Raw genomic sequence first — 14,979 nt, forward strand, 5'->3', positions numbered from 1 at the left:
CTTGATGGGCAATTGGCTAGTCATAGATAAAGTTGAATATGTTGGCTATGATCTGCTCTACTACACTATTGGCACAGAACTGTTCCGAAGTTGGCCTGTACTGTTCCGGCAGGGTCATCTCAGAATAGGAAGTTTGTCTAGTTGTAAGTTCCCAGCCTCTGTACTTGAGGGTCTTACAGTTGCCCCTGGATGTTAGGAACGCAAATGTGACTTCACACTCAGTTTGAATATAACATTTAACTTGTTCTTTGTATGTAGAAGCTAAGGATTATGGTTAATGTTCTGTTTTCTCTAAGCAGTTAGAAAATAAGTGGCCACAGAAATATAAATAGTTTAATGACATGGAGATGGGCATGTTTGGTTTGTGAACAGTTGTTTTACATGTGTATAATATTGCCTTCGATAGGAAGCACTGAAAGCAGGATAATTGTTTAATAGCTATTATTTATTAATAATGAAACTAGATAATAGTTGATTAATCATTGGGGAGGGCTTGGTTTTTTTGGAGGGGTGGATTTTGGTTTATATATGCATTAATTGTAATGATTTAGTTTTATGTTGAGGTATGAGCAATTCCTGTCTCATATGGCGAGTCATCTTAGGTTGTAATTAACTTACTGCTTCATTCTTTTTCCTCCCCTTACTTGCAAGTTTGGAAATTTATAAAATTTTAGCTCTTTGTTTTATTTTCAAAACAGCAGTAGGTTGTGACTTAAGTTGTAACTCTTCCTTATTTGAAAGAGCTATATGGCACAGATGACAAATATTTAAACTTTTCAAGTACTATGCATTAAAATTGTTTTATTTCCATTTCTTTTATTTTGAAGTGTTTGTTTCTTTTAATCATGAGAAGATAAAGTAATTTTTCATACAACTTCCGTTGCTCATGACTGCTGTTACTTTCATAAGATTAGAAGGATGCATACTTTTTTTTAATACTTGTTCAGATTGATTTGCTGTATGTGGCAAAAGAATTGGGCAGTAGGCTACCTCCCCTAGCAGTTCTTGATTTTATTGTATTATTGTTATGTTGTTACTACTCTGAGAGGGGGAGAGCAGCACGTTTTAGATGGTTTCATAGTCCCCAGGTTCTGGTTTATAAATTTCTTTTGGCAGATTACATTTGATATCTCTGAGCCTCACAGTTCTGTGATGTGACCTTTCTTTCTCTTGCTTTTTCTCTTTCCCTGTCACTGTGTCAGGGAATTCGGGTGTCAAAGACTTCTCTTTGATAAGTACCAACTTTTACAGGCTTCATTCTGTAGTTTCCGTAGTATGGTTGGTCATCCCTTTCACTTGCTCAGGAACCTCAGATAGGATGGCTGTCTAACTTTCTCTCTTGTTTAAGTCTTTGCTGCTGAAGGACATTCTTTCTTGCTGGCCAGAGGAATCTAGAACTTTGTATTTACTTTGTCTCCCCTATAGTGAAAAGAACTCTTAGCAAGGGAGACCTGTCAAATCACCAGGGGTTTTTATACTTCAGTCTGCAGTAATACAAAGCTGTTTCTACCTGAAGAGTATTTTCAAATCTAGATTTCTGTATTTAGGGTAGGCTAACAGTTTGTTTGAATACTGTATTTACTCGCATACCATATGTGTATCTTCCCTCCTTCCCCCCCAACTTAACCTTCCAGAATTGCAGTGTGTTAAGCAAGGAGGCTGATTTTCTTCACCAGAACTTCACTACATCATGGTACAGCAGGAAAAAGACACTGCTGCAAGATGGCTGCTTGCTTCTCTGTCTTTGTCAGGAAGCAGAAGGGAGTTCGGTCCAGTGTCAACCCTTTCATAGCTGTCCTCAAGTTGGCACCAGTTTTTGGCAAGTTGTGTTCCATGACAAAAGGTATAGGGCAGGGGTGGGCAATTATTTTGGGCAGAGGGCCACTTACCGAGTTTTGGCAAGTTATCGAGGGCCACATGACAGGCAGCCAGGGGCAGATAAATATTAATTTTCCAAATTTTTTTAGGGGCCCCACGGGCCATATACAGCCCACAGCCTGCATTTTGCCCACTCCTGGTATAGGGTGTGTAGCCTGGAGGTAGTCCTTTGGCATGCATAGATCCTTATCTCCCTGAAGTATTTTAATCTATCGGGACAAACAGAGGGAAACTAGCTATTTATAGAGTTGAGCTTTTTTCACTGCCTTTTGCAAAATAGGCTTTCCTTTCCCCTTAACATCCTAGAAGACCTTTCCTACTTCTGTTCCAGTTTGAATTCTTTTTTGAATTTTAATGATTGAATGTATATGCAGTATTCTAGATATTACCAGTGCCTTCAGTGGCATTAATGCTTTCCTATCTCTACAGGACATGTGTCTGATACATCTGAGGATTGCATTGCCCTTTTCATAGCTGCATCACATTGGCATCTCTGATCAACTAGTGATTCAGTGGCCATTCTGTGATCAACTATTTTACCAAGGTCCTTCTATTCCTCATCTGTTCCCAGCTGACAAGTTCCTTTTATAGCAGAAGTTTTTATTAATTTTCAATTGCTGCCCTTTGTATTTTTGAATTTTCTTCTATGTGTGTAAGGTCAGTCCTCAAGGTCATCCAGCTCTCAGTATGATATCTAGGTCTTCCTTTGTTTATCATACCATCTAACTTTGCAGGTATTTATGCAAATACTTCAGCTGTCTGTGCAAAATTTGTTAATGAAAATATAAACAAGGTGTTTGAGGAGTTCCAATAGAAACTTCTCTTAAATGTGATATTTCCCTGTTCATTGCTACCTGTTCCACTGTAGCCTATTCCTTCCTTACTTCTTTACTTTTGATCTGTTTCTTTGTTAGTAACTTCCAGTGCTGTTTTGTATTAAAAAAACTGTACTGAAGTCCAAGTTGATGTACTTGCTTAAAAAAATCATTTATGCAATTTATATGCTGCCCTTTCCAACAAAGACTCAGGGCAGCTTATAGTAAGAGAAATGGAACAACTTAAAAAGGGCAAGTAGAATAAATATAACAAAATCAAGCAGAGACCAGCTAAGCATTTTGGCCTACCCTTGGTTGCTAAATGTCTGCCCAAATAGGAACGGCCTGTTGTGCTTCTAGAAGATAGATGTCTAGGCGAACTGCAGCTTTTGGGATTCAGTTGACTGTGGGGATCATAGTGGGACATAAGGGAGAAGGTGGTCCCTTGGGTGTGTAGGATCCAGATCATATAGGGGCTTTTAAATCAAAATTAGCACCTTGTACTGTGCTTAGAAAGTGATTGTAAGTCAGTGCAGATGGTGCTCCTGGCAACCTGCCCTTGTCAGAAGGTGGGATGATGCACTATGCCCTAGCTGCAGCTTCTGTATTGTATTTTTCTCAGGGTTACCCTTGAAAACATTGCAGTAGTTTGAGCTCAAGACAGTGTGGATGATGGTGGCCACATCAGAGTCTGAAAGAAAAGATCACAAATGGAGTTGGTGAAAGGCACTCCTAGCCTTGACTGCCACCTGAAGATCTAGTTACAGTGGAGGATCCAGGAGCACTCCATGGCTGTGAACCTGAGTGACATGGGGAGGCTTGGCCCCATCAGTTGTAGGTGTCCCAGTCCTCTTAAGTCGTGTGGTTTGCCCTAGAAGATGTCTAGGTTTAACTATCACCTCTGTCTTGTTTGGATTCAGTTTTGATGTGTTCACTTGCATCCAGTTCCCACTGGGAATGGACTGAGTATGGGGCCCCAGGGTCAGAAGAGAAGGAGAGGTGGAGCTGGGTGTCATTGGCATACTAATGGCACCTCATGCCAAACCTATGCACCTTCTTGCCTGTGGCTGTATATACACATTGAACAGGAGTGGAAGACAAGAGGGAGCCCTGGGATATCCCACAGGAAAGGTGTGGGGATGACAGGCATTCATCTATCATAACCCTCTGGGACTTCTCTGCTAAGGAGCAGAACCAATTTAGAGCTATCCTGAAAATATCCTCTGTCAGCACCTTCATGGTCAACTGTATCAAAGGCTACTTAAAGATGGAGTATGCAGCGCGTTGTTAATTTGTTATAGTAGGAAAAGACTGTTGTAGCCATGGTAGTCCAAAAATTGAGAAGCAAGGATTTCTTTGGGTGATTTATGGGATCAACTACATACTTTATCCCAATTCTGTAGTTGGTCCAATAAAAGATATCACCTTAAGAAATCTTTCTCTCACATAGCTGTGGAATTCATTGCCACAGGAGGTGGTGGAGGCATATTATATAGCCAGGTTTAAAAAGGGATAGAATAAATTAATAATGATAGATCTGTTAATGGCTGTTATGAAAAATGGTTGGAGATGTTTCCTCTGGGATCTCTAAACCTATAACAGTGGATGCCAGGAAGGAAACTGAATAGGGGATAGGTAACTAGAGCTATCTGGTTTAGTCTTTCCCGGTCTATAGCACCCTCTTTTGCCACTGCTGGAGACTGGGTAAAGGGCTAGCTGGACAATTGATCTGACCCAGTATTGGATTTACTTTCTTATGAGTAAGTTCTGCAGGGCACAATTTTCCCTATTGCTCTCCAGGCAACGATTATTGACTAAAGTCATGAGCACAGTTCAGGTGCTTAAATCCAGGACAAAAGCCAGACAATCAAGAGTGCAAGAAAGCAATGACGTCTAGATGAGCCTGGAGTTGTTGGGTGACTCAGGTTGTTATTAGTTATCTGGTTAGTTAGCATAGACCTTTGGTAAACTGGCATTGCACTCTATCCTGTTTTCCATTAATCTCAAGTGTCTCTATTCTTTCCTTCCAAATTTATTTTAAAGCCTTGCATGTTATTGTGGTCAGACTAATGGGTCTGTAGTTCTCTGGATCACTTCTTTTCCCTTTCTTAATTGCAAGTACTTACTTATTCACTAGTCATATAGCAACCACCCATTACAGATTTAGTAAAAATGCTTGCTACCAGACCTGAAATTTCATGTCTGTTCATTCAGTTCTCAGATAGAAATAAATTATCTGGTCTTCCCAATTTGAGTGCACTAAGCTCTTTTAGTTTTTGCTTCCATTTCATGCAGTAATTCCCATTAGCTGTCTACCCGTTTTATTTTTTTCCCCTCCATGGCCAGTGTTTCATCTTTATTGAAAACTCAGGTAAAACTTCTGTTTAATATATTGACTATACCTAGAAATGTAACAGCACTATTAGTTAACATCTTTAGAGATGTGGCTAAAAACTTTGGTTCATTTTGAGTATCTTCCATAAATGTCAAGCTTTCTGATGTATCATGTTACTTTTGGACTGGGACTGGGCAGCAATGAGGAATTTTCTTGCAGTTACTTCACCTGGGGCAACATTGTGATGCTTGGCAGTGGAACTAGAGAACTGTTTTAAGTGCATTAAATGCCACTCCTAACACACTTGTGCCTAGCCAGAGTGGAGCAAAAGAGGGTACAGTTCGCTGGAATAAATGGGAACAGCAAGAAATGGGAGCTTGTATTAGGAACAAAAACTATGCGTGTGAACAGGAGCCTGATGAGTAGAGGGGAGGGGCAGGAATAGCAACTGTGGTGGAGAAATAGGCACATACTAGGAAGGCTGAGGCAGAAGGGCCTGTAACCTTAAGAAATGAATACATGGACCTGAACCCGGTATTTTTTTAATCTCTGTGGCTTTCCAAACAGCTGTGAAATCCATTAGTAAAATGTCTTTGCTTTCCTCACAGTAGTTGGCAATGTGGAAAGGAGGAGTCTTTTACTCCTACCAGTTACTTAGTTAATTGAAGCAGTTTCCAGTGATGATGTTGATGTACAAGAGGTCGCAGTGGCTCCACATGAATGTCTCTCTTGAGCTTTTCAGTGTGTGTATTTTTAAAAAATAAAATGAAATATAAAATGACTACCATTTCTTAAGGTTGGAGAGTCAAATATTTACTTTTAAGTGAAAGCCTGACTTGACAGCCTATTTATTTCCTACTACAGAGGCAAATTCAGAATTTCTCTGAACACTGAATAAATACTATTGTAATAGTTTATTTTGGATCTCTTTATCCAATTAAGTTACTAAATGTTATATTTGTTTTTATGAAATTAATGTGCACTAAAAAATTACCCTTTTAAATGCTCTTGGTTTTTTCAGTGAACATTGTTGAAGGAAGTAGTTGCAGAATTTAGGTTGCCTTTTCCTGCCTTGCGAGACGTATTGATAATTTGTTTTTTTTGTAGTCCTTTGTTTGTCATTATAGGGAGTAGGTATCCTAAATAAAACTTTTGAGGAGGGGAGATGGTCTTATCCTAAAAACCATACTTTCCTAATATTCTGCTAATACACTTGTATTTTTAAAAATATGTAGGATTTAAATGGACGGACTCTTCAAGTGTTAGTCTGTAATATGTATTTGAAAGTAGGAATGGACTTAAAATGGATGTACTTCTATTTTTGTGGCAAAGTGTTTCCATTTACTTGACCTAGGCTTCAAGTCAAACCCTTAGTCACTGAGATCTTGTAAAAACCATGGGAAAGCATCAGGTCAAAAATAATTTAGGAAATGGTGACGTGACATATTTTTAAAACACTTACCAGTGTGCTAAAATTAGAAGAGATATGAACTGCTCTAACCTGACAGCTGGGTATTGAATCAGAATGTCTCGATACAATTATGTTATAAGAAGATCCAGTATTTTTGCTTTGTGTTTTACCATATGTTTTGTTTTACTCAGCTTGGATGATAAAACTGTACTGTCAGTCAAACCATCAAAAACTGTTACTTTTTAAATAATATAGGCTTATTAAATCAGATAAAGCTTGAAGGCTGTAAACATTAGAATTAAGAATGTAAGTACCATACTGGGTCAGACCAGTGGTCCATCTAGCCCAGCATTCTGTCTTCAGTAGTGGCAGGTGTGGATGCTACAGAGGAAGAGCGCTAAATCAGATATCTCTAGAGTGATCTGTTCCATATTAAATACCTTCTCTGGCATCCACCATTTATTGAGTTAGAGATGCTGGAGGAAACATCTCCAACTGATTCTATTCAAACAACTTAGAAAACCAACCATTTTAGAAAAACAACCATTTTTACCTTGATGGTAAGGTGACTTGCAGATGCATGTTTTTCATTCCCCCTCCCCCCCTTTGTATAAAGCAAGTTCTGAAATCTCTTTTATATAACAAGGAAAATATCCTTAACATATGTTGTAGTAGGGATGCAGTGGTGTTGTACCTATGATGATCCAGGAAATGTATGCCAGGCAAGGATTTTTGTGATATCTTTTATTGGACCAACTATATGGTTGAGTGCTTTTGAAAAAGCTTTTCTGTATCAAGTACCCTTTTAGATAACCTCCTCAGGCGTGCCCCTGCTCCTGTCCAGCAGTGTAACATACGGAGGGGTGGGGGGGAGTGAGAGGGTACCAGCTTCAGATGCCAACTTAAGGGGGGGGTGCCAGAATGGTGCCCCCCCACCTGGCTTTGCTATGGTAGAAACAACCCCACACTGCCTGTCCAGTGGAGCCAGGCTAGAGTAGGGGAGGTGGGTTCAGGGCCACTTGGGGCAAGTAAGACTATCCTCCCCTCATTAGCCTTGTTACCTTGTTTGTCAGGTTACCATAGGCCTCTAATTTTGAAATGAGCAGGACCTACTGAGTTTCATGGCTACTTAACAGCTAACAGTCAGTGTTGTACTGGGAGCAGCTAGAATAGTGATGGTCAACCTTCCAGCTTTGCAGCTGCATGAGTGGTGTGGGGCTGGTCTCTGGGTGAATCTGGTCAAAGTGACTCCGTGCCCTGGCCTCATGCACATGCATAGTGGCATTATTTAGCATGCAGAGCCATGTCATCCAGCCCATGGAGCTTCACAGGGGTCTGAACATTTGGCAGCAGGGGAGCTGCAATTAACTCTGCCACTACTTTAGTGCTGCCAAGTTTTTTGACACCTGGTGAGACTCCTGGGGTAGATGAAATGGCTTGTTGGTGCATATTTGGCCAGTGGCCTGTAGGTTGAGCACCAGTGGGCTAGAAGGATTGACTTTCCACTGCTAAATGAATTGTCCTTTCATAGATTTCATAGGCATTTAGGCTGCTTAAACTTTTGCCTGTAGTTTTGCCATTAGAATTCCGGTTCTTGTTGCCTAGCAAATGTTCTACTGAGCTGTCAGTCAGTTGCAGGCACCCTTGGCTACTCTGTTCACTGTAACCAACTGGGACTTTCTGAGTAGGGTGCGATATAAATCTAAACAAAGACAATCTTTTCAAAGCAAGGTGAGGGGAGTCTGAAGGTACGATATTTTAATATCTTTGAGCTCCGTGAATTTCCCTTAATTCCTTAGAAATCAAGGAGTCCAAGGTTGAGAAGGGTAAGCCTATTTGATTGTTTTTTTGTTTCAGTTTTTTTGTTAGTGTTATACTTTCTAGTCAGTCACAGTACTGTCAGTTGCTGACTTTATGGAAGAGCGGCACCCTTCCTCCTCTTACCTACAGTCTGTCTCTGACAAATCTCCATTTTAAGACCTAGTTTATTAATAGACATTGGCATATAAAAACTTTTTTATTGGACTATACAAAGCAGGGTGGATTTGATTTAATATTGTTTTATACAAAAAGTACATTCTTGTTGTTTGATATCCTTTATTCATTTAATGTCTTGAGACTGTACTTTTAGAGAGAGGTAGGGGCTTGACTGTGTATAGAGACTGTATTTTTAGAGAAAGGTAAGGGCTTGAAGTTGTATACAAACTTGCAGAGAGACGAGGGTAATTAGGTCTGTTATCTGTCATCTCCATATACAGCTACTAACAAAGATGTTATCTCTGGAGGCAACAAACTCTCCCTATGCCTGGAGAAGGGTGTTTGTGCTTGAAAGCTTGCAAAGAAGAATTTTTCCAACTATTTAGCTGGTCTAATAAAAGATACCACATCTACCCAAAGAACCTTCTCTGCCTATGATCTCTGGAGAGACAAATCCACAGTTTGAAAACTGAAAGTAAGCATTACAAAGGTGGGAGATGCTATAACATTTAGTAACTTAATGGGATGTTCTAGACTGAGGACTGAGTCCCATTGGGTAGAATGATTTTCTTTAATCTTCACTAATTTATACAGGAACCCCATAAGATGTGGCCTCTAATATAGCTCATGGCCTGTTGTGACCTATTTATATAATTTCTAAAAAGGTTACATGGATATATTGTCTCAAATAGTATGTAAGCAGAAGTTTTAATCCCTATTGCAGAGTGGTGTCCCACTGGTATGTCTGTTATGGAGGAAGGGGCGAGGTGGGAGGGAAGGGGCATGGAGGGGCAGGTTGATGCCCCTGCAGTGAGGAAGAGAGTGGAGCTTGGGTAGGGGCATGTGCTGTACAGCTGGGATGGAGCCACGAGTGGCTCATCTGGGATGCGGCTCCTGCTGCTGTGTGTGCCCTGGGAGGTCGTGAGGGAGGTGTGCCCCTGGATCTGCGTGCGGGGTGAGGATGAGTTGCCACTGTGGACTGGGGCCAGCGCTGGGCTCTTCCCCGGGGGGGGGAGCGGGGGTTGGGCCAGGCTTTGCTTGTGGTGGGCTGCAGCTACCCCAAAATTTGCCATAACCTCTTCTGGTGCCACTGCCTACCCTGAGCATAGCCTGGCTCAGTCCCCTCACCAGGAAGAGCCAACGCTTTCCTGGCCCCAGCCCGTAGTGGCAGGCCGGCTTCACACCGTGTGCAGATCTGGGGGCATGCCCCCCCATGCTCTTCTAAAGTGTATGCAGTGGTGGGAGCCACCCCCTCACACCCCTCAGAGCCACTTATGGAACTGTCCTGCACCCATCACAGGTGTGCAGCCCCTGTCCCAACCCTAGCCCCACTCCCTCCCCCACTGCTGGGGCTGTGATCTGCTCCCCTCCACCCCCCTGATGCCCCTTCCCTCACAACCGACTTGCCAGCCAGACCTGGCTGCTCTCCGTGCTGGCGGGCTGTGCTCCTGGCTGTCTGTATGCTGCTCTGCACCTACACACATGCACAATGGCATTTATTGGCAACATTATCGGCTATATCAGCCCCAAAAAAGCTGATTGCTGGTACTGTTAATTTTCCTTATGTCAGTGCCAATCCGATATGGGACCAGTATGTTGGTGCACCTCTATTATTCCATTATTTATTTATTTATTTATTTATTTGTTATTGTTGATTTTTATCTGTACTGATAGAAAGCCATTGGTCAACAGTTTCTTCCCTCAGGTCTACATGTTACAAAAATAAAGATGAGAGAAATAGTTCTGGGACTGTTCCTCAAGCCTGGTCCCTTTCTTTTCCCATAGGGTTTAGAAGAAGGTGCACCCATTACAGCCTGAAATAAATTCTTGTCTTACTAAGGGGTCTTTAGGTCACAATATTTGTGCTTTGCATTGTGGCTGACCTCTTATTTACTATGTCCATGAGTGCACGAGTTAATAAATAGCAGCCTGACTTTGGATGCTGGTCCTTTGAATCTTGATTTGGAACTGTACTTTGCTTCCAGTGTTTGAACCTGGAGTACAGGGAGCAGAACAAGGATGACAGAAAAGAAGCATTGGGCTTAAGTTGCAGCAAGGGAAGTTTAGGTTGGATAGGAAAAAACTTTCTCACTAGGAGGGTGGTGAAGCACTGGAACAGGTTACGTAGAGGTAGTGGAATCTCTATCCTTGGAGATTTCTAAAGCCCAGATCAACAAGGTCTTGGCTAGAATGATGTAGTCGGCGATGGTTCTGCTTTGAGAAGGGGGTTGGACTAGATGACCTCTTGAGGTCCCTTCCAACCATAATTTTCTATGGTTCTATGAACCTTTTGTTCAGTTTTCTGCGCCTTGCTTATTGGCATTACATTTTAGATGCCTTTCCCCTGATCTTTAATAATGGGGTATCACTTTTGTATGGTCAATACTTTGTCTCCTGTACTGTAACCATAGGGATTTGTCCATGCCTTCTGTTTAATTTTTTCCTCACTTCCTGTTCTTGAGACTCTGTAGCAATCTTCATATATGGTTGAAATCATACATTCCTGTTGGGACCGGTCCCAAGTTTCTGAAGTCTAATGTGTTATATCCTCTTCAGGAATCCCCAAATGGAAGATACGTTTAACTGTCCTATACTACTAACATTGTTTTTAGCTTGTATTAGAATATTACAAGGCATCTTTATCTTCTGGGTGTTTCAGGCTCATTCTGAGTCTTGTTTTCATGGATATTGTATGGCAAGTACTGACCTAGCAGACATTAAAGATATACTATCAGTGGCATGTGACTTTTTAGACATGGTCGTCGTTGTCACTGGTGATCCCTCATGATTGAGGATGGTCACTCTAGGTCAAGTAAAGGGTTGCAAATGAATCTGGTGGTGGTTTAGAACGCCAGTCCTAGAGAGAGAGATTCTGGCAGATAACACAGGTGGTAGAGAAAGGGAGGGTTGCACCACAGATTTCTTCGTCTTGTTTCAATAATGGCTTATTATTATGAAGGTGTTCTCCCTGTAAAAACTTGGATTCTTTGCTTTGATTTAAAGGTTCTGTCCATGAGACTAGCTTGAATTACAGTAGTAGTATATCAGTAGAACTATGATTATGGTAAGCAATTTGTAAGTTACTTTTTTGAAAAGTTGGATATCAGATTCATAAGTTGGCTTTGTAGTTGTTTCAAGGTCTTCCAAATTGAACTTGAACTATTAGAAATATTGACTGGGAATTGTCTTTTATGTTGAAACAACATGTACCTTTGATTTTAGTTTAGTTCAATATTTTTCGTTATATAACTTGTAAATAAAATGCTAGATTTGTATTTCATGATGCAACTTCAATTTCTGCATTCACATCTTACAAGTGAAATGAAAAATATTGAATATGTGGCAGCAAATATCCCAATAATCCTGTATTTTAATGTCTTGAAGCAGGATTATTTTAATCTGTTTTTAGTTGCTGAAAACACAGCTCGTGGTATGACTTACTTTTTGTAATTTGGCAAGAAAAAATTACTAATTTAGATGTGGAAGGCCCTTGATAATGGTAATTGTAAAAGAGGACAGGTATGGAATTCGTTTATTTTTCTTATTAGTTTTAGGTGCAAATTTTTTTGGCCAAAATTACAAGTTTCTTGTTGAAGCTATTTATTAATAAAAACACTAATTCATCTGGTTGTTAATTATACTTTGATTACTGTCTATTCAGAAAGAATGTGTTTCTTGGAAAATTATAATGCATAGAACCATGTAGCAAAGTAAAAAAAAAAAAAATAGCAGTGTCATTCAATTTTTAGCACCTTGTTTATCACAAGTAGCAAAAATATTCACTTGCCTTTTTGCTTTTGATGCATCTCTTTCTCCTTTTTTTGTATGTACATAATTGGCCCACATACTTTTGCAAGTCTGTGTTGTGGTGAGAGCTTGTTTCATGAAAATGTCTGTATATATGGTATTTCATGTAAACATTTAATTAGCTTAAAGAAGAGAAGGAAAAGCTTCATAGCAACTCAAAAAAAGCCTATTTCTTAAATCCCTGAGCTTGCATATTTTTCCATTAATTTTTGCCTTTTGATCACCTTATTGGCATTGTGCAGGTGTGACTGACTATAGTAGAAATACTTACATACTTTTTTAACTTATTTATATTTAAAATAGTTTGCTTTTTTAATTGTGGATTTACCCTTGAGGAGAAGTCACACACTGTAGATGCAGTCTATATTGAAAAACTGCAATGCGAGTTTTATCACATTGCTTTAAGTGTGCTACTGAAGTAACTATAATATCTTTTGTTGTAGCAGAAAAAGAAACCTAAGACATTCAATCCTCCAACCCGTAGAAACTGGGAAAGTAATTACTTTGGGATGCCCCTACAGGATCTGGTTACATCTGAGAAGCCCATACCTCTGTTCGTTGAAAAATGTGTGCAATTCATTGAAGATACAGGTAGGAGAGAAGTATTGTTGGAAGAAATATATTTTATTCTTTTCCTCCTATTCCCTGTATTTGTCTCTTTTGCTTTTCATATTGGTTTTATAATTTTACCTAGCAAATACGTGCTTGTAAATAATATTTTTTTTAAGTATCTACTGTACAATGAAGCACAGTTCAAGATTAGAGTGTCTGTTTGAAATATTTGATTTAATGGATATGCATGCATATAAAGGAAAAAGGTTTTTTTGTTTTAAGTATAGCCATTACAGCTTTAAACATATCACATAAAGTACGCTTTTAATGTTAAAAGAACTTTAATATAATAGTATGGTGAGCTGGGTTCCCCCACTACTGCTGACGTATTTTGCCTAAATAATATAGAGATTTCCCTTGATTTATGCTGTACATGCGTTCTCGGAGAATGGCACAAATCGAATTCACATAAAGTGAACCCACTTTACAATGTAATAAATAATAATAATAAATGTAATAAATAGGGCTAGGTTCCTATGGTGGTGAGGGAGGGAGTGAGGCTGGGACTAGGGAAGGGGTAGGGGGAGGGGTGGTACTCCTGAGGCAAAGCAGAGGAAACGGAGTGGTATTCACCCCAGCTGCAGTGGACCCGGGAGCAGCTAGCGCCAGCTGCCTGCATCCACTCGCCTGTCTCCACTACACTGTGCCGTGTCCTGGTGCAGGCAGCTGGTGTTGGCTGCTCCTGGGGTCGCTGGGGCTGGGGTGAGTGCTGTGCCCTGCACTGCCCAGGGCTCCACTTGTCTGCATTCACCCCAGCATGTGCTGGAGCAGACACGGGAGCAGTCAACACCAGCTACCTGCACCATGGCGTGGCGCAGGCCAGGAGCTGGGGTGAACCCAGGAGCAGGGGGACAGGTGGAGCATGGTACAGCCCAGCGGCTGCAGGCAGCTGGTGTCAGCCGCTCCCGGGGCTGCTGCAGCTAGGGCTGGGGTGAGTGGGGCCATGGCCCTTTTCCCTCCCTCCCCCCCCCCGACTTATCTCTTTGGGCAGGGGTAGGCATCTATGCTGATCACATAAGCGTAAATTTACTTTGCATGTAACGAATTATGCATCTAAATATGCTCATTGCATAAGAGTAAATTTGCATCTAAAGAACCTGCATAAATTGAGGGAAACGTATTAAAAAATTGCAAAACCCCCTGTCTCTGAATGGAGAAAATGTTATTTGATTTTCTTATAAGTGCTATGGTACTCTCTCTACCAAACTCAAATTTCTTTCAGTTGTCACCAAAATAAAATACATCGGGCACGTCTGCATGTTGCCCTATGGTGATGTAGCGATGCTCTATGTCACTATATGGCTTGCTACAGCAATGTAGTGTTCATGTGCATCTACACATGATCGCAGCCTACATCGCAGTAGTGGTGTGCTCCCCTGGTATAGTGGGTTGCAGTGGCCAAAATGAAGTACTAAAGCACAGTGCTGTAGCAACGTTGCCGTATGGTGACATGTAGGTTCGCCCGTTGTCTCTTATAATTCTTAGTGTTTTGCATGTAAAAAAATTTTTCTTGTCCACTACTTTTAAAGAAAAAATAAATTGATTGCACGTTTACAGTTTACCATTTGGGGGACTGCTGCTATATTTTCTGATTATATAATTCCTCCCAAAAAAGAAGTTCTGAAAATAATGCCCAGCACATTACCATGCTACTGTTGGGAGCTACTGGGAAAAACAGGCATAAGGGGGCTGTGGACACCAGCCTCCCTTTCTGTCATGCTTCTCTTCATGCATCTTGGACTGACCCTTGGGGAATTGTCATTTTTATCAGTTTGCCTTTCTGTGGTGTATCCCCTGCTTTTTCCTTCCTTGTGGCTGGTTCTGAGAAGGCCACTGCTGGAAGAGTGGGACTCTTCTGCCATCCCTATCCTAGTGTTCTCCGCTTACTTGCTGCCCTTCCTATCTCATGGATGCTGTCGTCTTCATCAGTTGCCATGAAGGTACATGTGCAGGAACTCCCAGGTGCTCCCTAGGGGCCCTTTGTGTTGCCATGTTGGTTAAGGAACTTTATACAGTTTTGTCTTTTGGAGGGATGGGGGGCAGAGTACACTTTTATGTCTAGATGCATCCTAGACACTGGAAAACACAGTATCTAATTGTTAATACTTTGAAATGTGCTGTTATGCATGTGGACTTGTATTAAT

The 14,979-nt window shown here is 40.9% G+C and overlaps 1 protein-coding gene across 2 annotated transcripts in view; it reads left to right on the forward strand.

The window, feature by feature from the left end:
* The window catches only part of ARHGAP5 (Rho GTPase activating protein 5), a 66,886-nt gene that overhangs the window by 21,210 nt on the left and 30,697 nt on the right, over positions 1-14,979 (forward strand). The window contains exon 4 of one of the 2 annotated variants that reach the window (XM_019551504.1): positions 12,670-12,814. In XM_019551504.1, coding sequence (XP_019407049.1) covers positions 12,670-12,814 — 145 coding nt within the window. Of the gene's footprint in view, positions 1-12,666; positions 12,815-14,979 lie in introns of both variants that reach the window. The other variant, XM_019551503.1, reaches the window with a different exon arrangement.

The sequence above is a fragment of the Crocodylus porosus genome, unplaced genomic scaffold, assembly GCF_001723895.1.
Source record: "Crocodylus porosus isolate Cpor-Errol unplaced genomic scaffold, CroPor_comp1, whole genome shotgun sequence".
NCBI lineage: Eukaryota > Metazoa > Chordata > Crocodylia > Crocodylidae > Crocodylus > Crocodylus porosus.